This window comes from Panthera tigris, chromosome A2, assembly GCF_018350195.1.
Source record: "Panthera tigris isolate Pti1 chromosome A2, P.tigris_Pti1_mat1.1, whole genome shotgun sequence".
NCBI classification, from domain to species: Eukaryota; Metazoa; Chordata; class Mammalia; order Carnivora; family Felidae; genus Panthera; species Panthera tigris.
Genome location: NC_056661.1, coordinates 11,769,548 through 11,794,143, shown reverse-complemented (window position 1 = coordinate 11,794,143; position 24,596 = coordinate 11,769,548). Strand labels below are relative to the sequence as shown.

Here is a 24,596-nt window from a genome sequence, read left to right as displayed (position 1 = left end):
CGATCAGGTTTGGCCCGGCCATGAATAAAATCTTGCCCCGCTTCTATTCGGCGTCTGGTGGTGTTTTTCGACAGCACCCTGTTTCAATTATCCATTTGTCAAAATCCACCGAATACACAACACCAAGATAATAATGATGTGTCAATGTAGGTCCCTCCTTTGGAACAAATGTAGCACTCTGATGTGAGATATGATGGTGGGGAAGGCTGTGTGTGTAAGGAGCAGGGGGTATATGGAAGGAGGGCTGGCAGGCAGTCTGGAGACCCCTTACCAGTTGTTGAATTTAGAGACTATTGGGAAAATTTAGAGTTTTAGTATGCTTTTCTTTGTTTTCTTCTCTATCTGTTCATTGGAGATCTGGAGTGACCATAGATTTGATTTTGGGAGAATGCGCAATCAGCATGGGCGCGTGCCTGTGGTCAGCTGGAAAGGCTATCAAGGTCTTGTGCTCACACACCCTTCACCCCACCCCCACCCCTACTCCCACCCCTCCACCCCACCCCACCCCTACTCCCACCCCTCCACCGCTCCCTGCGTTCCGCAGGTCCCGAGCGCCCCCTGCTGGCTGTCAGTGGCGCTCTAGCAGAGGAGACCACACAGCTCTATCCTGGGAATCCGCCAGGGGGCGTGTATAGGGTCGGGGTGGATCCCAAGCCAGGGGGAGCTGGCGGGTCACTGGGGGCCGGCGCTCAGAGGCTCCACCCGCAGCCAAAGCCCGCCCTCGGCGCGCAGGATGATCTCCGGCTTCCTGCGCGGCTCCTCCTTGTCGGGCAGGACCCGAAAGCGCAGCAGCGTGAGCGCCAGGACCACCTTTATCTCGGTCAGGGCGAACGTCTGCCCGATGCAGTTCCTGCGGGCGGCAGTGGGCACTCACTCGCCAGGGACCCCAGCAGGTCCCGTCGCGCCCCGAACCTGGCCCGGGACCGCCAGCCCCGCCCGCAGGGATACCGGAGGGGACTAACCGTGCCCGGGACCCCCATACGGGGGTCCCTGAGCTTGGCTCAGATCCCAGCCCTGAGCTCCCAGACAGAGGGAAGGGGCTCTGAGCACACCGCGGAGCCCTCCTTGGACCCAGCCACGCCGCACTGCCCAGGCCTTTACCCCCAACCTCTGGAGGAGGGGAGAGAAGGAGAACCATCCTCAACACCCCCTTTCCCGCCCCCACAGCCACGTCTGGGATCTCAGGCCCAGGCCCCTGCCCTCAGCACCTCATCCCCACCTCAGATGCCCGCTGCGCTCACCTGGGCCCCGCGGAGAAGGGAATAAAAGCCAGGGAAGACCTTTCCTTGATGTTTTCTGGGTCAAAGCGGAAAGGATTGTATACCTGGGGGCGGAGAGAGGTGGGACTGTTGGATGGGGTTTCCCAGGACAGCCGGCTTTGGAGACACAGGTGTGCTTTTCATGGAGGGAGCGATTTGCCAGGTCAGAACCCTAAGCCCTCCCTTAGGTCCCGCTAGGGAAGTGGCCAAGGATGAGGGTGGGTGGAGGGGAGGGAGGGGGAGGCAGCACCTCAGGGTCTGGCCACACGGATGGATTGTGGTGGGTCCCGAAAATACTAACGAGGCAGATAACACCTGTGGGAGGGGAGGGGCCAGTCAGGAAGGGTTTCACCCTGCCTGATGGGCCCCTCCTCCTGCCCACGAGGCTCCTCCCCCTGGTGTTGTGGGCACCTTTGGGGATGACCCGGCCATCTGGGAGCACGACGTCCTGGGTACAGCAGCGGGAGACGACTGTGACCGGGGGGTGCAACCGCAGACTCTCCTTGATGCACATGGTCAGGAAAGGCAACTGGGCCAGGTCGTCCCTAAGGACCCCTCCCCCCCGCCCCCGCAACAGTTATCCAGGGAGCAAAAACAGAGACCCTTACCCCCCACCCCCACCCCCGTTCTCTACTGCCCCATGAGATCATCTCTCCCTATAACAAAATAAATTCCAGATGGATCAAATATCTCCAAACCCATTAAGTTGTGCGCCTTAAAGATGTACAGCTTTTTAATGTGTCCATCACACCTCGATAAAGTGATATTTGGAAAAGAAGGGCAGTGTCACAGAAATAGGAGAGGAAATTTAGCTGGGTATTTTTAGAAGGTTTTCTGTGCAAAGCACAACACCCAAAATCCAACAATAAAAAGGTTTACGATTTTGCATAAAAATTAAATATTGTTTACTGCAAGAGAGCAAAATCAAAAGGCAATGAGTAGGAAACAAAAGAAACAGATCCAATGTTTTATTTCTCATGGTATTAGAGATCCTAGCTAATGCAATTAGACAAGAAAAAAAGAGAGTAAGGCAATCTGAAATGTGGGGGTAAGTGTGTCATTGTTGGCAGATAGTGATTCTATGCTTAGAATACACCAGAAATCTTTTATAAACCTTGAAGATCCAGTAAGGGGGAGTGGGGGTGAATTCTTTTTCTTTAATCCCCTTCAATTTGTGTGGTGATGTAAATTTTAATGATATAGTTAACTGGCTCAAAACTGGAAAATTATAAAACACCATTCTTACGACTCAACTCACTCATTTCCCATCCTCACGGTTTGCCTAGGTTATTTTTTTTTTTAATGTATCCTTCCAGAGCTACTTTTTTGCATTAAAAAAAAATTATACAGTAGCATACTATATACTATACACACTGCTCTTTATCTTTTTCAGGCAACAGCACAGCAATCTCTTCTTGTATATTTCCTGGGACTTTTGTCAAAAATAAGGGCTTCCTTATTCTGGAGCTATAAGATAATTTCCCACAGTTTTCTCTAAAGCATTTAAGGCACTTTTATTTTTTATTTTAAATTCGATTCCATCCTGGGGCACCTGCGTGGCTCAGTAGGTTAAGCATCCAACTTCGGCTCAGGTCACGATCTCATGGTTTGTGAGTTTGAGCCCCACACCAGGCTCTGTGCTGACAACTCAGAGCCTAGAGCCTGCTTCAGATTCTGTGTCTCCCTCTCCTCTCTGCTTCTCCCCCACTCATGCTCTCTCTTTCTCTCTCTCTCTCAAAAATAAATAAACATTAAAAATTTTTAAATATTTGATTCCATCCTGATGTTGTCATGTTACAATACATGAGAAGCAGGTTGAATTAACTTTTTTCTGGATAGCTCCCCAGTTGTTCCAAAAGCTTTTATTAAAAACATGTTTTTGGATACAAGACTCCATACTTAGTATTTACTATGTTCACTGGCACAAAATGTATATGCATATGAAAAAAAATTGTTTTTCTATGTTGAAATAACAACTAATTAGAAAAAATAAAGGAAGAAGAAGAAGAAGAAGAAGAAGAAGAAGAAGAAGAAGAAGAAATAAATACCTGGATTAAACTTAGATATGAAATCTCTATATTCCAAATGAATTTATAAATTTCTCTCAATCCCAATAAAAGATATGATTCACCATAGCAATGAAAGTATCTTAGGGTTGTGGTGCCTGGGTGGCTCAGTCATTTAAGTGTCCATCTTTGGCTGAGGTCATGATCTCAGTGCTCGTGAGTTCAAGTCCCACATCAGGCTCTCTGCTGTCAGCACAGAGCTCACTTCAGATCCTCTGCCTCCCCCTCCCCCACTAGAGCATGCACTTGCTCACTCTCTCTCTCTCTCTCTCTCTCTCTCAAAAATAAACATTAAAAAATATATCTTAGGGTTAATTTAACCAAAAATGTATAAGATCTCTAAGAAAAATTTTGGACTTTATTAAAAGACTAAAGAGTATTTCAGTATCCAAAAATGGGGTATTTCTTCCACATTCTAGAATGGTATGCATTCATATTATGAAGTAATCTGTTTTCCACAAGTCAATCATATATTCAAGTCAACCTATAGAATATGTTCAATTCAAATGAAAATCTACCTGGTAGTTTTAAGAACTTGATAAACTTACTCCAAAACGTTTCCAAAAGAATAGAAGATCATGAAGTGCTAGGTCATTTTAAAAATGAAATATTAAAGAGGCACCTGGGTGGCTTGGTCGGTTAAACGGCCAATTTCAGCTCAGGTCATGATCTCACGGTTTATGAGTTTGAGCCCCACATCAGGCTCTGTGCTGACAGTTTAGAGCCTGGATCCTGCTTCAGATTTTGTGTCTCCCTCTCTGTCCCTTCCTTGCTCTCTCTCTCTCTCTCTCTCTCTCTCTCAAAAATAAATAAACACTAAAGAAAAAATATTTAGTGAAATATTAAAGAAGAGGAACTCACTCTACCAGGTATTAAGACTTATTACAGGGGCGCCTGGGTGGCTCAGTCGGTTAAGCGGCCGACCTCGGCTCAGGTCATGATCTCACGGTCCGTGAGTTTGAGCCCCGCATTGGGCTCTGTGCTGGCAGCTCAGAGCCTGGAGCCTGTTTCAGATTCTGTGTCTCCCTCTCTCTGACCCTCCCCCATTCATGCTCTGTCTCTCTCTGTCTCAAAAATAAATAAACATTTAAAAAAATTTTAAAGAAGAAAAGACTTATTACAAAGATGCAGTGATAAAACAAACAAACACACAAACAAACAAAAAACAGTGTGGCATTGCTGCAAAAATAGGAAAATAGACCCATGGAACAGGAGAGACAAGTAAGTGAAGCCCTAACATCTGGTAAGAAAAGCCCACAAAACCCTAACATAAGGCTAGACAGTATGACTGTAAAAGAAAATTTGGACAAATCTGTCTCCATAACAATTAACTAGAAGTGCCCCTCAAAAGTCAAAAGGCAATCTTTAAATGAGTTATTGTAAGTAAATATGAAAAAAAGAGAAAAACTCAAAGAGAAAAATAAAGATGAGTACTAATCACATAACAAGAAATACAAATGGCTTATCAATGTATGCAGAAGAATGATCAGAATGAACATTTTATTTTTATTTATTTTTTTAGAGGGGAGGCAGGGGACAGTGTGGAAGAGTGGCAAAGGGGGAGAGAGAGAGAGAGAGAGAGAGAGAGAGAGAGAGAGAGAGAGAGAGAGAGAATCTCAAGCAGGCTCCACACTCAGCACAGAGCTCAGTGCGGGTCTCAGTCCCATGACCCTGGGATCATGACCTGAGCTGAAATCAAGAGTCAGATGTTCAACTGACTGAGCCACCCAGGCACTCCTGAATAGACATTTTTTTTAAAGAGACACACAAATGATGAATAAGTACATGAAAAGATGCTCAAAATCATTAATTATCAGGGAAATCCAAGTCAAAATCACAAGGAAAAATCACCTCACACCTCACAGCTGTTAGCACGGCTATTACCAAAAAGACAAGAAATAACAAATGCTGATGAGGATGTGGAGAAAAAGGAACCCTGGGCACTGTTGGTGGGGTTTTAAATTCATGCAGCCACTGTGGAAAATAGTACGAAGTTTCCTCAAAAAAATTAAAAACTACAACTATCATGCTATCCAGCAATCTCACTTCTGGGTAGTCATCCAAAGAAGATGAAAACACTAACTCAAAAAGATATACGTAAACTTATGTTCATTGCAACATTATTTATGATAGCCAAGGTTATGAAAAACAACTGTGTCCATCAATAGGTGAATGGATAAAGAAAATGTGATATATACATGCAGTGGAATATTACTCAGCCATAAAAAGACATCTTGCCATTTGAGACAACATGGAGGGATCTTAAGGGCATTGTGCTAAGTGAAATAAGTCAGAAAGAGAAAGACAAGCACTGTATGATCTAACTTATGTGTAGAATCTGAAGAAATGAACAAACAACAACAAAAACAGTCTCCTAGATACAGAGAATAGGTTGGTTGTTGTGAGGGGTGGGGGTGGGGTGTACGTAAGCAAATAGGTGAAGGATAACTTTCAGTTATAAAATAATTAAGTCATAGGGATGTAATGTACAGCATTACATAGTTACTGTATTTTAGTTAATAATACTGTATTGGCTATAGTTGACTATAATTAATAATACTGTGGTTAATACTGCTGTATTGCATATTTGGAAGTCGCTAAGAGAGTAGATCTTAAAAGTTCTCATCACAAGAAAAAAAATTCTATAATTATGTATGGTGAAAAATGTCAGCAAACTAATTGTGGTGATCATTTTGTAATATATACAAATACCAACTCACTTTTTGTACACCTGAAACTAATATGATGTATATAAATGATACCTCAGTATTTAAAATGTTGGGAGTAGCCCCCAAAATGTGCAAAAGATGTTCAACCCCTTATTTAAATAAATATTCATTAAAAGAGGAAATATGAAAAATTGGCAAAGATTTAAAATTCAATACAATAATTCTATAGGTATGGGAAAAGGTGGTAACATCAAATTCAGCTGATAGGAACAGATCTGAAATAGCTATTAAAATGACAAAAACTGAAACTGTCTTTGACTCAGCAATTGTCCTTCTGGAAATTTGCAGTGGAGAGACCTTTACATGTGTAAGCGTGGCCCAGTGTTCACAGATTCTGACTTATTGTTTGTTTTAGTAAAAAAGTAGAAACAATCCAAATATCCATCAATGGGAGATGTTAAGAGAAATTACAGTACAGCCATATGTTAGAATATCACACAGCAATCAAAACAGGAGGAAGTAGGGGGCACCTGGGTGGTTCAGTTGGTTGAGCGTCCAACTCTTGATTTCAGCTCAGGTCATGATCCTAGGCTTGTGGGATCAAGCATTGGGCTCTGTGCTGAGCATGGAGCCTGCTTGAGATTCTCTTTCTCACCCTCTTCCTTACTCCTCTTTCCTGCTTGCATGCTCTCTCTCTCACAAATAAAAAATTGTTTTTAATTTTTAAAGGAGGAATATGGGGGACACCTAAGTGGCTCAGTCAGTTAAGCCTCCAACTCTTGGTCTCAGCCCAGGGCATGATCTCACAATTCATGGGTCAAAGTCCCACATGGGCTCTGCATGGGCAATGGGCATTGGCTCTGCATTGGGCTCTGCTTGGGATTCTTTCTTTGCCCCTCCTCTGCTTGCACTTTCCATCTCTATCACTGCATGAATGAATGGATGAATGCGGGGAATAGGGTTCACAAGTCCTATCACACACTGTAGGATGAAAGGAAAATCAGAACAGAGACTCTGGAAAGCAATTCAGCAATGTCTACTCTAATTGAGAATACTAACATAAGTGTCCTTAACAAAGGGGTGAACCAAGTAAACCACTGAAAGCTTTGCAGCACACAGAGAGAAGGAGCTATAAGATACACTTTTGAGTGAATGGAACAAGTTACAAACAGTATGTATATGGAAATGCAAAATGTGTTAATGGACAAAAAGATTATATAGATGATAGATGATAGATAGGTGATAGATAGGTGATATAGGTGATAGATAGATGATGGATAATAGATGATAGATAATGATAGATAATAGATTATAGCTAGATAGATGATAGATAGATTGATAGATAATGGATGATAGATGATAGATAGATAGATGATAGATGATATAGATGATAGATAGATGGATGATACATAGATAGATGATAGATAGTTATTGATAGATAATAGATAGATAGATAGATAGATAGATAATTATGGAAAGAGACATAGCAAATCAATGAGTCTAAAAGTTTAAAAACCCCTCAGGAGACAGAAAGGGGATTAAGTTGGCAGGGGAGGATGTTAATGATAACCATAGTCTCCTTTGTAACGTCTCAGAACAAGAACTTGTTCTCATCATTGCTTTTGTAATTCAAAACTATTTTTCAAAAACTCATATTCTGGGAAAAGGAAGAGATCTCAAGGATAGGTTGTTAATGTGTAGACCTTAATTCCCACTTGGAAGGGGAGAGGAGATAGTTTTCATATAAATGTGGGTATAAAGATAGATGTCTTCTGGAAGGATACACAGAAAATCACTGACAAGTGTTCCTCCTAGGGCAAGGATTTTTTTAAAAGTTCATTTCTACTCTAAACTCTGTTTTATATAGTCTTTTTTTTTTTTTTACCAAGTGTATAATTTTGTTTGAAGTCTTGTTGAAAAAGCTTAAAAATATTTCCCTACCTCACAGGACTGCTGTGCTGAGCAAAGGCTTGGAATGGAAAATATTATGTAAAAAATGCCTGTCCAGTCCAATGCCTCTTCAACATCCCCCAGACCCTGGCCTGTCCCAGGCCTCAGAATCCTTTTCCTGGTCCCCATGCAACAGCTTGTCCTCTCCAGTATGTTTCCCACACTAGCCCTAGAAAGATCTTCCTGGGGGGTGCCTGGGTGATTCAGTTTGTTGAGTGTCAGATTTCATCTCAGGTCATGATCTCAAGGTTCAAGTGATGGAGTCCTATGTCGGGCTCTCCAGTAAGCATGGAGCTTACTTAAGTCAGTCTCTCTCTCTCTCTCTCTCTCTCTCTCTCTCTCTCTCTCTCCCTCTCCCTGTCTCCCTCCTTCCCTCTCTCTTATCCCTCTCCCTCTTCCATTCCTCCCCTCCTCTTCCCTTTTGTCCACCCTGTCCTCTTGAATTAACTGCACCCCAACTGTACCCAAGGTTCAAGTGATGGAGTCCTATGTCGGGCTCTCCAGTAAGCATGGAGCCTACTTAAGTTTCTCTCTCTCTCTCTCTCTCTCTCTCTCTCTCTCTCTCCCTGTCTCCCTCCTTCCCTCTCTTTTCTCCCTCTCCCTCTTCCATTCCTCCCCTCCTCTTCCCTTCTGTCCACCCTGTCCTCTTGAATTAACTGCACCCCAACTGTACCCAAACACCTACTGATCATCACTCAGGGTCTCAGCTGAGGCACTCTCTCTACTCTTATCCTTGCCTCTCTTACTTTCCATCCTAGCCCTGACCAGGGGGTGGACCCAGGGTGTCCTGACCTGAGTCTATTCCCCCACCAGGCTGGAGCTCCAGGACACAGAATGGGCTGGTAGAATTGGAGATGGCACACAACTGGGGGCAGAAAGGCAGCGCGGCAGTGTTCTCTGAATGGGGACAGGATGAATGAAGGTGTTCCTGGACAAGAATTGAATGATTTCAATCCCTAGGTGTCCCCCATGAATCCTGGACTGAACGGTATTGAAGGAATTAGGAGGCAAGAGACAAGCAAACACTCAGGGAGTGAAGATATTGGGGGGGGGGCAGAGAGAGTGTGATTTAGGAGAGAAAAGTAAGGGAGTGGAGTGGAAGTTCACTTACAGAATATGTGCTAAGTGGTATCATCTGCCTTCATAATTGTCAATAATTCTCTTAGCAGCCCAGATCTTTCTGTCACTTTCCCCTGCTCTCCAGGCTGGGTACCATACCCTTGCCTCTGGGTTCTGCTCCTAGTCTCTCTAAGCAATAATGACACAATCAACAAACAGTTCTTTCCCCTTCCCCAGCAGGGGAGCAGAGCCAATGAGAAGGGTTCCAGAACAGGACACGAGGACCTGCACTCACCATTCAATCTCTTTAGGCTCACGGTCCCTCAGGAGCTCTTGCACCTCCTGCCGACAGCGCTCCTGATACTCGGGGTGCTTCGCAAGGTTGTACAGGACCCAGGAGAGACCACTGGCCGTGGTGTCATGGCCTGAGAGGCAGCCAGACAGGCTTGGGTCTGTGGGCTTGTTCAGCACCAGAGGGCGGACAGCGCCCTTCGTTAGGGCCCTCAGGGAGGATGGGGAAGATGGGGTGGGATGGGGTGGTCCAGGGCCCACCTGCCAAGTCCCTGGGATTGGACAGACTCCTACCCCCTGCAGTCCCACACTGGGATGCTTACCCCCAAACATGAAGGTGTCAGCTTCAGCTCGGATATCCTCATCTGACAATTGTTTTCCATCTTTGTCCTGGAGAGAGTATAAGACCACTCCACCCCACCCACCCACACACACAGCAAATCATATCCACTCTGAGAGCTCATAAGCCTAACTTGAGACAATCTCTGAAGCTCCATTATCCATCCAGAAACTATTACCAGAGGCCCCACCCCACAGGCCTTCTCCTCCGTGGCCTCTTTGCCTCCTGTTTTGTCCCTGGTGAGAGGGATCAGTGATCCATGAATATCTTCATGTTTCTACATGATGAGGACTTACTGGAAAGAAGTTATCGGCCACCTGGATTACAGGAGACTGAATGACAACTTCCCTTGGAAGTTGGAAATGAGCATTGCTCCGGAGCCATTTGCTCTCATTCTAGGATAGTAAATCCAGAGATTCCTTATCTCCCCTGGTGATAAGCCAACAGAACCTGTAGACTTTGCCTTCTCGGTGAAGACAATTGGTTTATACTCCAAAACACTTTTCTCTACTTCTCTCTCTCTTTCTCACACACACAGAAGGAGAAAGAGAAGGAGAAGAAAGAGAAAGAAGGAGAAAGAAAAGGAGTAGGGGGAAGGGAGGAGGAGGGGGAAGGGGAGGGGAGGAGGACAAAACATAGGCAGAGGAGGAGGAGAAGAAGAAGAAGGGGCAGATGTATCAGCAGTCCTATATAAGTTCCAAGATTCATAATGTAGAGGTACCTCTCCTATGATGGAAGCATGGTTGGTTGCATGTACAGATAAAAGCATCATGTAGTTCTCAGAAGAATTTTAGAATGAGGAACCATGGCTACAATTCTACTATGGCCACCCTTATTTCATTTCTGTGAGTAACAAATGGGCTTCTCTGGATTCTAATATACAAATAAATAAATACACACGCACGCACACACACACACACACGCATACACACACACACACACACACACACACATGCACGACTACCTTATTAAGTAGAGTAAAATCTCAGGCCCTTCACAGTTGCAGACTTAGCAGTCCCCTGCAGGTTACATTCCATAAAGTCATCTCTAAAACATATCCCTAATCCATCCCTCCTTTCCTCAAACACCACCCATGACTCCCCAGTGCCCTCTGGATCAAGTCTAAGTCTTCAATTTGAAATCTGAAATCAAGGTCCGTTCTACCTCTTGAATCCAGATCCCAGAGAAACCCACCTTGGTCAGCAGGAGCACATCAATGAAGTCCAAAGTCTTGGCCTTAGCCTTGGCCTTGAGGAAGTCATCAACACCCTCATCGGGGAGAGTGCGGCGCCGTTCCTGGATAACAGCATCCGTGAAGTTGTGCACCAGGCGGCAGGCTCTGCGGAAGCGTTGCCCATCTGGAGTGAGGTAGTACAGGAAGTCCATGTGCATGAAGATCTGCTGGTGCCGTTTTGCCACAAGGGCACTGAGCTCTAAGATGGCAGCAATATATTCACTAGGCTTCCTGCAGGATGAGGGCATGAAGGAAAGTAACAACTTAGCTCACCTGAAGGCTGAGAAAATGCCTGCTACCAGCAGCTGGGAGATATGGCCCATCAGAAAACTGAGTATCCAGGAACAGATGGCCCCACAGATACATGGTGGGGATGATCCAGGACATGTGACTCTCCAGACTTTCTTCTCTCCCTGATTCCCATTTCTGTGAGCTGCCTCCATGAACCCAGAACCCAGCTGACACATTTTGCGTCTCTCCTCTCTCTCTATACAGCTCAGACTTCATCTTCTCCCATTTGGTCAATGGACCCAATCCCCTCTCTAATCTTGCATCCAATTTCCATCAGTTGGTCTTCTCCAGACTCAGATGTCCAAGAACAGCTTTGCCCATGACCCTCACCTGCTCAAACCTCAAAGTTCATACCCTTTTGCCTGCCTTTTGAATGTCCTTAAGATATAGCTCCTGCCAACCCTTCCAATCTCATTCCCAAGGTGGCTCCTTACTGTGGCACATGCTTTACTCATCCTAGTCCCTTGGTCTTTGTCAAACATTTCTGCTTACCTGAAAGGATCACTCTTTCTCTTTCCCTTCCTTGTCCTTCTTTGTCCAACTCTGATCCGTCGCCTCCAGGAAGTCCCTTCTGATTGCCCTGGTCATCCCTCCCCTCCCCATCTACTCCCTTGGATCTACAGTTCATGTTCCCAGGTCCTGAGCAAGCACTCACTCCTGGCAATTGCTGTCAAAACTGAAGACACATTTCTGCAGACTGTCCAGGGTCATGAGGCTGATGTGCTCAAACATGTCCAATCGGGTGCTGCCCTCTGAGACCAGGCGTTTCCACTTGGCCTGGGCAGAGAAGAAGGTAGAGCTGGGGCTGGGACCTGCCTCCTCTGAACCCCTCTCCAACACCAACCACCAAGAGGGGATCCACCAGACCCAGGCTCCTTGTCCTCCACCCCAGGCACCCATCCCCAGGGAGGACCAGGATTGGGTGGGAGTACAAACTCTTACTATTAAGACCCCATGGCTGAAAGTCAGAAGACCTGAGTTCAAATCCTGACTCTGCCTCCTACACCCCTGTGTGCCCTTGGTCAACTCACTGCTGCCCTCTGGACTCCACCTGTCAAAGCTTCAGTAACAGTTAATATGACTTGTTCTGTTGTCAGACAAACCACATTGGAATCCCAGCTCCACTCATTAGCTCACTTGCTAGCTGTGTGAATGCAGGCAAGCTCCCTAACTTCTCTGAACCTATTTTCACCACCTGTAGTGAGGTAATAATAATCATCTTTACCTCGTATGGTTGTGAAAATCAAATTAGACAATATATGTCATGGAATGTACACATAGATTCTGGTGTATAGTAAGTGCTTGAGAAATGTTAGCTTTCATCATCTTAATTGTCATAAATTAAGAAAAAATTCCCCTGTGTTGAAAGAGGCGATTCATGGGCCCCGAGCACCCCTCCACCTTTTTGCTGGGTATGCCCAAAAAAGGCAAGGCTCTGATATTCTTTACTTAGGCATTTCTCAGAGTTGCATTTTCAGCAAACACCCTTAAGGAATAAGGTAATATTTCCCCCACACAAATGTCAGGTTTGCTTTTAATTACCAGAAGTCATAGAGTCCCTGAACCTGGTATGCCTCTCCTGTAATGCAACTTACTGCATAAGCATTGAAGCCCATCTATGTTATCCTCACAGGATTTGGTGACTTAGAGAAAGAATGCAAACCAAGAAGTACGTGTGCTTGCTGTGCTATGAGTAATAAATTGTTCTTTGTCTCTGACACAGGAGTCTCGTGTCTTCTGGCACAATCCACAAAACCATAACAATCTCACTCCTTAGCTTGCAAGTGTGAAAATAATCCCAGGCCCTTCACAAAACCCCCACCTCCAATTCTTCACTTCCTTATATCCACACCTTTTCAATGTGATTTTTCAGCAACTCCCATTAAAAGGTGGATGCTCTTTCACCACCTTTTGATTCTATAATGGCCTTTTGACTTGCTTTGGCCAGTCGACCATAGCAAAAATGACAAGGTGATCATCTTAAACCTAGATCTCAAGAGGCATTGAAGCCTCCTCTCAGTCTCCTGGAACCCTGCCTCAGCCATGGGAACAAGCCTGAGATGCTTTCTGGAGGGAGAGAATCACATTAAAGAAAGTTCAGTTGTCCAAGCTGAGACCACCCTAGATCAGCCTGCAGCCAGCCACTCCTCGAACATGTAAGAGGGCTGAGCCCAGATCTGCAAAGTACATACCTGACCCAGAGCTGATCACAAGCACATGTGATCCCATCCATGTCCAGAAGACCAACTGACTCACAGACAGGTTAGCAATAATAAACCCTTATTGTTTCAGACCAATGAGTTTGGAAGTGGTTCGTTAATTCAGCATAACTACTATGCAACCTTCATGGATAACCAAGTGGGTCTCAGGTTCGAAGGCTTCTTTGTAAGGGAAACATTGAAATTAACACCTTCTGAGCACCTGCTATGTGCCAGGGACATGAATACATTACATTATCTTGACTACCCTGCAAAGTGGGGACCATTATTCCCATTATATAGCTGAGAAAATTGAGGCTCAGAGAGGAAGAGCAATGGCCCCAAAGCTGTCTAGGAGAGCCAGAATTCCAGACAAGATATCTCAGAGCCTCCATCGCCCCCAAGACTTCAGCTGGGACCCTGGGTTCAAAAGACTCACATGCATGACATTTACACTGTCATTGAAAATCTTCACATAGTGCTTCAGGATGTTGAAGTGGAAGGCGGGTGTCAGCATGCGGCGATGGCTGCTCCATTTGTCACCAGCACTCAGCAAGAGCCCATCCCCTAGTAGAGGCAGCCGCAAGAAGTGGGCAAAGGCACTGCCTCCCCCTGGGTCCCCAAGGTTGTCCCCAGTCCCCTTCACCCACAGTTACTCACCCAGCCAGGGCTTCAAGAAGCTGTAGAAGACCGTATCCTTGGGTGCAATGGCAGCTGACACGAATGAGGACCATCAGGGGTCATGGGGAGGGGGAGGGGAGGGGTTTGGGTTGGGGGAATACAGGGCCCAGCCAGGGGAATTCATACTCCCTCCAAGACCAGCTTAGCAGGAATGGGGACAAGAGCGGAGGAAACAGAGTGGGGAGGTGAGGGGGCACCATACCAGGCTGCAGCACAGAGCAGAGCAAAGGCAGAGCCCATGGACCCACCCCTATGTACTTAGATGCTCTCTAAAATGTGGCACAACACATGTTGTGCCAGTCCAACATGTTCGAAACACCTGAGCACAAATCAGCACTCCACAAAATGCCTTTACAGGGACCTAGGACATCGCATCTGTCCCAGAACTCTCTGACATCTCCTGACATGGCCCCAACACACGTTAACATGCCCTGGCATGAAACAACATGTATAACACACACTGACCTGATGCAGCATCCTCTGACATGGACCCAGAGACAATCTGACACGACCTCAGTCTGTCTCACAGATAGTCCCAGGCAGGACTTAAATACGATCCCACTAATGTCCCAGGCATAGACCAGGTATGACCCAGCCATATCCTAAGACCTGCCCTGGACAAGGCTCACATAAGGCCTCAGCATTTCTCAGAAGGACTCGAGGTTCCAGACCTCAGACAAACTCCAAACATGGTCCAGACACAACCCACAGGAGAACCAGGCAATCTCAAATAGCATCCTAGACAAAAACAGACAGACTCCCCACATGCCTTGAATATCCTTGACCACAGGTGAGCCCCAGACATGACTAAGGCCATCTTCATGGTTACCATGTACCATATGCCAGGTATAACCAGGTATAAAGTATATTGGCAGTAACCAGAACACAGGTGGAAACATAAACGTGACCAGACCTGGCCATACAGCAGACATCGCACAATCACACCCTAGGTGTGAGCAGACGTGACCAGAGATCTGGCATGTGGGGTCCAGGCAAGACAGAGGCAGTGGCGTCCCCACAACTGCATCTGGGTCACCCACCACGCTGTCGGCAGCACAGAGACTTCAGCAGTGAGCAAGCCATGGCCGTGGGGTGTCTACCTGGAGCAAAGAGCACAGGCTTGATGCAGGTGGGGTGGAAGATTCGGATGACTGCATGCCAGGGACCCACCCACCAGCAGCACACATCCCCATAGGTGCTTGCCAGGTTTTGTGTGTACAGAAGACCTTCCTCTGAGCTCTGAATCTGAAGAGAAACAAAAAGGACCCCATTCACAGTCTTTCTAGATGGCCAGATGGAAGCACCCTGCAGAGCAAAGACCCAGACCTGAGCCCTGTGCATCCTTTCCAGCAGCTCAGTCTCCTCCCGGAATCCTTCCCCAGACCCTTGGTAAAACAACTGGGGCTCTTTGGTTACAGGAACAAAAAGGGTCTTTCCCCCATTTGGATCCCAAACACCACATTCACCTGGCTTCTCCTCTCTCCTCATTTTTCATATAAGAAAACTGAGGCTCTGAATGATGAAGTCATTTGCCCCCAGTCTCCCAGATGGTAAGTGACCTGCCTGAGATCTGAGCCCAAGTCCATCAGAATTCCAGGACCTGACTTCTTAGCCATCAAACTGCTTTGAGCCCCAAAACAATAGCTCTGAGAACCTACACTTGCCAAGACTGGGTAATCAGAGCCACAGTGATTAAATGAGAAACTGACCCTGGGATGCAGTCCAAGAAAATTAAAGGGAGTTTTGCAACTTTTCCCCTGGAACTGTTGGGAATAAGCTCGCTTTCCCATGGGGGTTGAGTTTCTTTACCAGAATGAAAGTGAAGCCATCACAGAGGAAAACAGAACCGAAACAATGAAGACAGATTATTGATGATGTTATTTGAGACCTGGATCCAGCCATGCCTGAAGACAATACTCCCTGGACTTCACTGTAAATAGATTTCCTTTCTTTGATTAGACCACATAGGGTTGAGTTTTCACCACTCACAACTGAAAAACACCTTGGCAGCCAGAGAGAGCTGGGTGCCTTCCCAGAGTCACCCAGAATTTGGGCGTTAAAGCTAAGGTTTCTGTTGGATGCTGCTTATTCCCCTGCTCAGCCTGGCCTGTCTGGAAGTACAAGAAACAGAAGCAAGTGAAGGGAGCTAGGCTGGGGTAGAGTCCCATCAAGGAGACTCCTGGGCCCTCAAGCAGAAGAGCAATGAACTTGGAGCAGACAAGATTGTAGAATAGGGTGGAAGGAACCAACCCACCAGAGGTGGGTGTCACAGAAAAAGCAGCGCAGGTATTCTGCCAACACTTGTTGCTCTGGGGATGGAGATGGGTGGGACTGAGGCCAGGCCTGGCAGGGGACCTCAGATGCTATCGATGTCCATCGCACCACTCTGCCCTCTGCTTTAAAAAAATTTCTGCTTGTCATTCCATACCCAGTTCCAATAATTCCTCCTCTAGGAAGTCTTCCAGCCTGCCCCAGCAGAGGCCTTGATTCATCTCTGGGATGACACAGCCATGTCCCTCTGGCCAATTCCTTACCTCACCAGGTCAAGGACCTCTCTGTCAACCCATCTCCTCAAGATTGAGGGTTCCTCCAGGACTGAGCCTTGGATTGAGGGCTCTTGGGGTCCCAGTGGTGCCCAGGACACCAGGGTTGGGGTGGGGGATTAGACAGAAGTGGAAGAAGGAGACAGTGAGATGGGGATTGACAAACACAAGAAGGGAAGAGGAAGATGGCTGAGAGAGAAGGGGGAAGTGAGGCCAGTGACCTGCTGGTGTTGCGTGAAGCTTCGAGAAAGAGGGGGTGACAGCCATGGGTTGTGTCACAGCCCATCACCACAAGCTCTGCATGAGTACCTGAGGCATTGGTGATAGTCCGGATCATGTCAGGGTGGCACAAAGTGATAAGGGGTATGGTGGGGCCCAGCCACGTCACAAACCCCTTCGAGTAGGTGGCCACCAGCTGAGTTAAGACCCTCAAGCCCTGCTCTGTGGGGTGGACCTACAAGCAAAACAGGGGCCATCACCTCCACAGAAGGAGCCACGGCAAGTTCCCCTGCAACCTCTGCAGTGGTCAGTGTGTCCAGACTCCGCATAGATGGAGAAGATCTCTGTTTCTTCCTGCTTCTTCCCTTGGGGGCAGAGGGATCCCGGAAGACTCTCCATGTCCCAAGGGTCCCTCCCAGGACACAGGGAGAAGACATGCTCCCTGCCCCCAGAGAGGCCAACCTTGGCTTGAGAAGTCAGATCTTTCTTCTCCTGGGAGTCATTCCAATCTCAGGGAGGTGCCCACGGGAACAGCAGGGTGGCCTCACGTTTTGTACTGGGGCTCCTTCCCATGTCCTGTCATGTCCTGGCCAGTCCACACAGCCACCCCGTTCCCCAGATGGTGAAGGTGTGCAGACCTTCCAGCTCTGACAGACCCCAGGACACAGGTGTGAGCTCTGCCCATCAGTCAGGAGGGCAGCTCCCACCTACGTCCTCTTCTGCGCGCCAGCTTGCATGGTGCATCCCATCTGTCTGTCTTTCTATCTATCTACCTCTACCTATGAACCTATGGACTATCTATGAACCTATCCCCTGAACCTATGGACTCCCCCATCAGCCGTGCCTTTTACAAATGAAGAAACCCAGGCCGCGTCCCCCAAAAGGAGAAGGAGGGGGGCTTGCCTCCCAGTGAGGCATCCTCTCCAGTCCCACGGGAAGCCCCATCCCGGCCTGACAAATACTTCCAGGTGCTCCAGACAGGTGAATACAAGTCATTTTCACTTTAGTGACTGTTCCCTGCTCCCTAAGAACCCTGAGGCATTTGAGGAGATTGGCCCAGAGAGGGAGAGTGACTCAGCTGAGGTCACACAGCAAGAGGGACTGGAGGAGAGAAGAGTGACCAAGACCAGCCTCCATGGCCAAGCCCTGGAGCAGGGAGTGGAAACAGTAACTTTATAACATTCCTGCTGCCCCCAGGGTTTGTTAAGAACATTCCCAGACCCAGCATCTCAGGCAAACTTCACAATGAGCTTGGAATGCCCTCATTCCAAACTTGGCCATAATGAGCAGTAAAATAGCAGGAAGTCCTTCCCCCAGCTGTGGTCCTCATGCTGGGCAGTTAAGGAGAGCTGTGCTCCTCCCTCAGCCTGTCTGGGGATGAGAAGGGTTAGCCGCTCATCCCTTTGACCTTGAACATGGCAGGTAATGGCAAGCTCACCACCTATGTCATCAAACACTTACCTGAGTGCCTACTGTATGCCAGCTCCTGGGCTGGACAATGTAGTATCTGATCCCCAGAGCAACTATCCAGGTAAAGAGGTGGAAAATAAGGAACTGGACAATTAATTCTTTAAGTATGAGCAGACCCAGGTCAAAGGTCCCTGCAGGTGGGGAGTCAAAGAAAGCTTCTGTAAGGGGAAGTGAGTGGTTAACTTTATTCAGGTTGGGCAAAGGGCCCATTGGGACATCTCAGCAGGGAAGTGTAGACTGAGAGGAAGCTTTCCTGGGGAGGGGTGTGGGTGGAGAGCTAGACCCCTGTGAGTCGAGGTGGGGAGGTCATAGGTAATTCCTGTAGGTAAGTGAGCAGACACAAGGGAATGGGCCAGGTAGGGAGCGGACCCTGGACAGTGCCCCTGAGAAGGTCCCTGGGGTAGCCACGGACACTGGGAATGCCAATGGACCCTGCTCTGTGCAGCCCGCCCTGGGAGCCCTTCAGAGGGACATTAATGTGGGGAAGAGAGGCAGGAAATGGATCCCAAACAGGCTAGGGGTGCGAAGATGAAGATGTGGAAATGGCCTGGGATGAACGAGTGATTAAAGAACGGCTCCCTAGCCTTCCTCATTCTCTGCTGTCCCAGACCCCAGCCCCACCCCAGGTCCCCGTTCCCCACCCCTGGGAAAGTGCATCCACCCCGCTGCCCCAGGCCCATCCTGCCACCCACACTCACCAGTCCGAGGTGACCCCAAAACCAGTTCCGCTTCGGGGGCTGCGGGAAACACCGGAGGCGGCAGCACGTGTCATAGAAGCTGTAGCTCCAGGCCAGGACGCGAGCCAAGAGCCAGGAAACCCCCACCAGCAGCAGGAGCAGCCATGGGGAGGCTGCCACCTGCCCGAGTCCCAGCCAGGACAGGCTCAGCATCCTGGAGGCAGAGGGGACAGATTTTCCTGAGGCCGAGGAAATGGGCCCAAGGGTGAGCTCTCTGGACTCTTCAGGAGCAGAGGGAGAGCCCCTCCCCCACACCGGGATGGAAGGGTCAGGGACTGAGAGGGGTAGGCATGGTGAGTGCTCAGCACTGGGCAAACGGTGATTCAGAGAGAGGAGGAGGACCTAGAGAATTCCAGAGGGAGAGGCAGAGTGAGTGAGAGGGAGAAAAAGAAAGACAGAGACACAGAGAGATAGTTAACCACCCACCAGTAGCCACTCTGCTCCCAGCGGCTCTCTGGAGCCACCCCACCCTTGGGCAGCATCCTTTGCTACCCAGGATCAACCCCCAGCCAGGTACCTTCAGACCACAGCAGCTTATCCACACAGCCTCCTCTCCCCTCCTCTTGGAAAGTCTTTGTCCCTGGAGCCTGACCTAGGGGACACTGGCAGTGACCAGGCTAAACCAGCCAGTCCCTGCCTGCCTGCTTACCTCCTCCCCACCTGGCAGTGGCCCAACTAGTAGGTGGGGGAGGGGGACTTCCGTGTTATAAAGAGAGAATGGGTTCTCAGAACTCAGCATCCCCCACGTGGGGGTGGGGGATCCGTTGATGGTTGGGCAAAGGTGACTCCTGGCCCCCAAGCTAACAGCCACCCCTGCCCTTTCAAGGCCAGCAGGGCACAGCAGGGAAAAGCTTGAACATGACAGTTCAGGTGCCATGGGGGCAGGGTCCAGCCAAGCCTAGTCCCAAAACATCTCTGGGGCTCCTCTCCACGTACGAGGCAGGTCAGAGGCATGCACCATTTCCCAGGGCAGAATCAGGAAGCCTCGGGCCTCCGGGCTGCACAGCCTGGCAGGAGTTCAAGTCCTGCCTCCAAGCAGCCTAGGGCCTGGGCTGACACAAGACCGCAGGGGGCAGGAACAAAAAGCCCTTCTGGCTGGGGGTTACTTGCATCAGACTCAGGGGGTAAAGGGCCCAGTGGGAAGAAGGCACCTGGAGGTGAGGGGGTGAGGCTGCAGGAGGCCAGGAGAGGGAGGGGGGCCCAGACAGAGCTGGGAGACCCTGCACGCAGTTCAGCCCCCTCCTGGCTGTGACCTTAGGCTGTGCCGGCCCTCTCTGGGCTCAGTCTTGCCATCTGGGAAATGGGATGTCAGATGAGGGCCTGAGAGGGGGACAGAAGACGGTTCCACAGGAAGGTAGGAAAGATCAGGGACCCCTAAAAAGATAAGTTGCCAAGAAAGAGCTCGTGACTAGTGTGTGTGCTGCTCTGTGCCAGCGTTCCACATAAAGTAAACCTACTGTTTGCAGAAGACTGTCTGTAAAGTGTGTCTACTATGTGCTGGGTACCGCAAAAAGTGTGCCTACAGTGTGTTGGGAACTCTACATGAAGTGTGCCTACCTCGAGCCAGGTACGTCGTATAAAGTACACCCACTGTGCGCCCCTTCTGTTTGACACAAATCCTGTCAACCGTATGCCAGGTGTTGACCGAAAGCATGCCTACATGTGCTGGGGACCCTCTATAAGGCATGCCTACTAAGTGCTAGGTGCTCTACATAAAGCAACCTACTGTGTGTTGGGTGTTCCATGGAAAGTATACCTACTGTGTGCCCGGTGCCCTCTTAGAGCTCTCCTACTGTGTGGCAGGTGCTTTACATAAAATAAGCATACTCTGTGCAAAGTACTTTACATAAAACATGCCTACTGTGTGCCATGTACTCTTTGCTGTGTACTCTGCAAACACCTTGACTACTGTGTGGCAGGTGCTCGACATTAAGCATGCCCACTGAGTGCCAGGCACTGTGCATAAAATGCTCCTTCTGTGTGCCAGGCACTCTATGTAAAGTAAACTATTGTGCACCACGTGTTCTGCCAATGAAATAATGCAACATCTCCGCCCCCTCTCCCCCACACCTGCCAACTCTCTGGCCCTGGAATCAGAGAGAGAGAGATCCAGGCGATGACATCCGTAGGACGGAAGATGCCTATTTAACAGAAGAGCAAACTCTGGCCCAAGAGCCAGAAGGCCCAAAGATGCCTATTTAACAGAAGAGCAAACAGAAGAGGCTCAGAGAAAGCAAGCCTCTGGCCCAAGTTGCAGAGCTGGGAGGATCCCAGGTCTGTCACACTCCTAAGCCCGGGCCAAGCTTGGCAAAGCTAATGAGCAGGGGACAGGCAAAGAGTCGTCCTGACACAGGGAGAGTGCTGGGAAGACCCCAAACCTCCCTCTCCCTCTGGCCAGGGGGTCCAGATGGCTGGTCCTAAAGCCATCAGTGGGATGGGTTGCACCCTCTTCCCACCCCACCCCCAGATTTCCTCCCCCTCCGTGGAGGCAGCCCTCCCCTGCTGGCAGGCCCATCCATATCAGGGCCAGGAGGCAAGGTCAGAGTACACTGATCCAGGAAGAATCCTGGACACACAAGAGAAAGAGCACCCAGTGCCTAGAGTGGCTCAGCTCACTGTGCCCCTACTGTGTGCCAGGAATGGGCAGGCAGCTACAGCAGGAATGGCATTTGTCCACATGAGCCACGATCCCGTTTTAAGCCCTGTAGATACATTAACCACGTTTTTCTCCCTATTGTACAGCTGTCCCAAGTCACACAGCCGGTGGAGCCAGCCTGGGCACCGGGGCAGCCCCCACTTCCCACTAGGCGCCCTGACCCACTCGGCCATGCTCCTTCCCCTCTGCAGATGGGCATTTCGTTAGCGCCACCTCCTAAGATAGCAGGAATAATTTTAAAAGCCGATGCACATAAAACACATAGGACAGAAGAAGGGCGGGCTTACTAAATGCCAGTCACTGTTCTCGCTGCTGTTGTTGTGGTGCAATTATTCAACAGCCCCACAATTCACGAGCCCGTTTTGACAGAGGAGGAACCAGAGATTGAGACAGGTGAAGCAATTGCTACAGCCCCACAGCTAATGAAGTGAATATGACAGCACAGATGGCAGCAGAGCCTAGAACATAGTACATGCTCATTAAATACCTGGGGATGAAAGAAAGGTTTGCAGCCATGAGTTCTAAGGATCGGTTACTCAGTGTGGTCCTCAGACCTCCACCGTAGGCATCACCTGAGAGCTTGCGGGAGATTCAGAATCTCGCACCCCGGCCCAGAAATATTGACTCCAAACTGCGTCTAAGTAGATCCTCAGGAAAAGTGTACATGCCTTCAAGCTTTAAGAAATGTTGCTTTAAGACCTCTGAGTCCAGGTTCTGCAGAGAAAGTGGGGAGGGGAAAGGCTTCACTTCTCTGATTCCCACTTTTATCTTGTTTTGTTTCAGTCATAACGTAAGGAGAAAAAAAATCTAAATCTCCAGGGGTTGTTCACACAACCACATGTCTACTGACCATCTGTTGTGTGGGGGGCACACAATTTTAGGCACCGGGAACACAGACTCCACTGTCAAGGGCCTCGCATCCGGTGGGGAGATGGGCGGTGATCCAGTAAATGATCAAGAACATAACAGACCGTGATAAGGGATGTGCCGGGGGAGGGTCCCACCTTCAGCCTGGCATCAGGGTGAGCAGAGACCTGGAGGAAGAGGGAGAGTCACCAGGGGCAAGCGTGGGGCGGGATACCCATGCTGCACAAAAAGGCAGGTGGCTTGTTGTTCTTTTGACACGGGGGCTAAGAGCACACACATGCAAGATCACACAAGTGACCAAGACCAAGGCAGCTGGCAAAATCCGGCCCCATACTGAAGCTATAAGGAGGTGTTGAACTTTGATGTGCCATACCAAGGACTAAAACCCCAGAGGGCCTCTGGGCAATGGCCCCCAGCCAGACACAAAAATGCAGAGGTTGATCCCCCACAAAGGTCAACCCCCATCCCCCAACCCACAACCCCCAGTGATCAAGAATGCAGAGACTATTGGACCGGGGCTCCCCTGACTCTTGAGACAGGAAGCCTCAGGTGTGGACATTCTGCTCTGAGCCAGAGAAGGATCAGAGCGTCCCCAGTGGTCTCTCATCCAACAAGGAATGTCTCAGCTGCCAAATGGCACAAGCCTGGCTTATGCAATGGCCCCCAGCCACACACAGAAAGGCAGAGGTTGACCCCCCCTCCAGACGTCAACCCCCATCCACACCCAGAGCCGGGAAGTGGACAAGTGTGTGTCAGACCAGAGGTGGCAGTCACTCTGTGTGTGAGTCACCAGCTTTGGGCACAGCCTATCACCCCTCTGAGCCTCAGTCTTCATGTCTGTAAAGTGAGCTTGGTAAACCCTCACAGGGCAATGCAAGCATTCTATCAGACCCCATCAGGGAGAGTAGGGGAAAGGGCCTTTCAAAGTGACATGTGAAGGAAATGTTTCCATTTGGGACTACATGGGAGGACAGATGGACCTTGAGGGCATTATGCTAAGTGAAATAAACCAAACAGAGAAAAACAAGTACCATATGATCTCACTTATATGTATTCTTTTAAAAAAATGAACTCAGAAATAGGGAACACACCGCTGGTGGCCAGAAGGGTGTAGGCAATGGGTGAAATGGGTGAAGGAGGTCAAAAAGTACGAATTTCTAGTTATAAAATAAATCAGTCCTAGGGATGCAATGCAAAGCTTCGTGACCATAGTTAATAACACTGTATTGTATATTTGAAAGTTGCAAAGAGAGTAGATCTTAAAAGCTCTCATCACGAGAAAAAGAACAGTCTATAGCTACGTGTGGAGATGGGTGTTCACTAGACTTATTGCAGTGATCGTTTTGCAATATATACACATGTGGAATCATGCTGTGCACCTGAAACTAATATAATGTTATATGCCGATCATACCTCAATTTAAAAATTGGCACATGAGTAATGAGCTCGTCTACGGCTAAAGCTTCTGAATATGTGTGTGGCTCTGTGTGTGTGCATGTGTGCATGTGCACTGAGAAAATTCCAGAAGAATCCACACATCACAGTGGAAGTGGAGAAAATCTCTCTCCCACACTGTGCTGCTATACTTTTTATCACGAAAACACAAATTTCAGAAACAAGGATTGTCACAGTGGGGGAAGGGGCACGTGGTTGCTGCACAGAACAGGTGAGCAGTTTTTCTTTTGTGACACCATGTAGACACCTCCCCCAGGAGTCAGCCTGGGGTCTCTCTACACCAAGCATGGAGGCTGCCTGGTGGCTGGAGTCTCTCTTTTCCTTTCCTCGGCCTTTGGGAAGGAACAGGTTCCGGATTCAGCCCAACAGAGTTCGGATCCCAGCCCTGCTCCTCGCTGGCTGTGTGACCTTGGACAAGTCACTTGTCCTCTCCGCGCTTCATGCCCTCCTCAGTAAGATGGAAAGGGGAACTTACACCTCCCAGGTAGTTTGTTCTTCAACAACAACAACAGCAACAACAACAAAAAAAACAGTACCAGAGACTCTATGCCAGTGATGGTGCTTCAACCCGAGACCCAGGATGAACAAAACAGATAAGGTCTCTGGATGGT

General features: G+C 48.6%; 1 protein-coding gene across 9 annotated transcripts; it reads right to left on the bottom strand.

Annotated features, from left to right (window-relative positions):
- Positions 1-518: 518 nt before the first annotated feature.
- Positions 519-19,663, bottom strand: LOC102971715 (cytochrome P450 4F3). Of its 9 annotated transcripts, none has more exons than XM_007088323.3 (13): positions 19,525-19,663; positions 18,969-19,161; positions 16,891-17,035; positions 14,018-14,071; positions 13,797-13,924; positions 11,815-11,936; positions 10,829-11,099; positions 9,618-9,684; positions 9,299-9,428; positions 1,671-1,804; positions 1,510-1,574; positions 1,242-1,324; positions 519-850 (listed from the first exon to the last, which is right to left on the bottom strand). In XM_007088323.3, exons 2-13 carry the CDS (start codon positions 19,158-19,160, stop codon positions 673-675), a joined length of 1,569 nt encoding a protein of 522 aa, XP_007088385.2. In that variant the 5' UTR covers position 19,161; positions 19,525-19,663; the 3' UTR covers positions 519-672. The 9 variants fall into 9 exon arrangements, with proteins under 9 accessions (XP_007088385.2, XP_042834392.1, XP_042834391.1 ...); XM_042978458.1 differs by lacking the exon at positions 16,891-17,035 and adding an exon at positions 15,139-15,283 and having other exon boundaries at positions 19,525-19,659; XM_042978457.1 differs by lacking the exons at positions 16,891-17,035; positions 18,969-19,161; positions 19,525-19,663 and adding exons at positions 15,139-15,283; positions 18,262-18,895.
- Between the last annotated feature and the right edge of the window lie 4,933 nt (positions 19,664-24,596).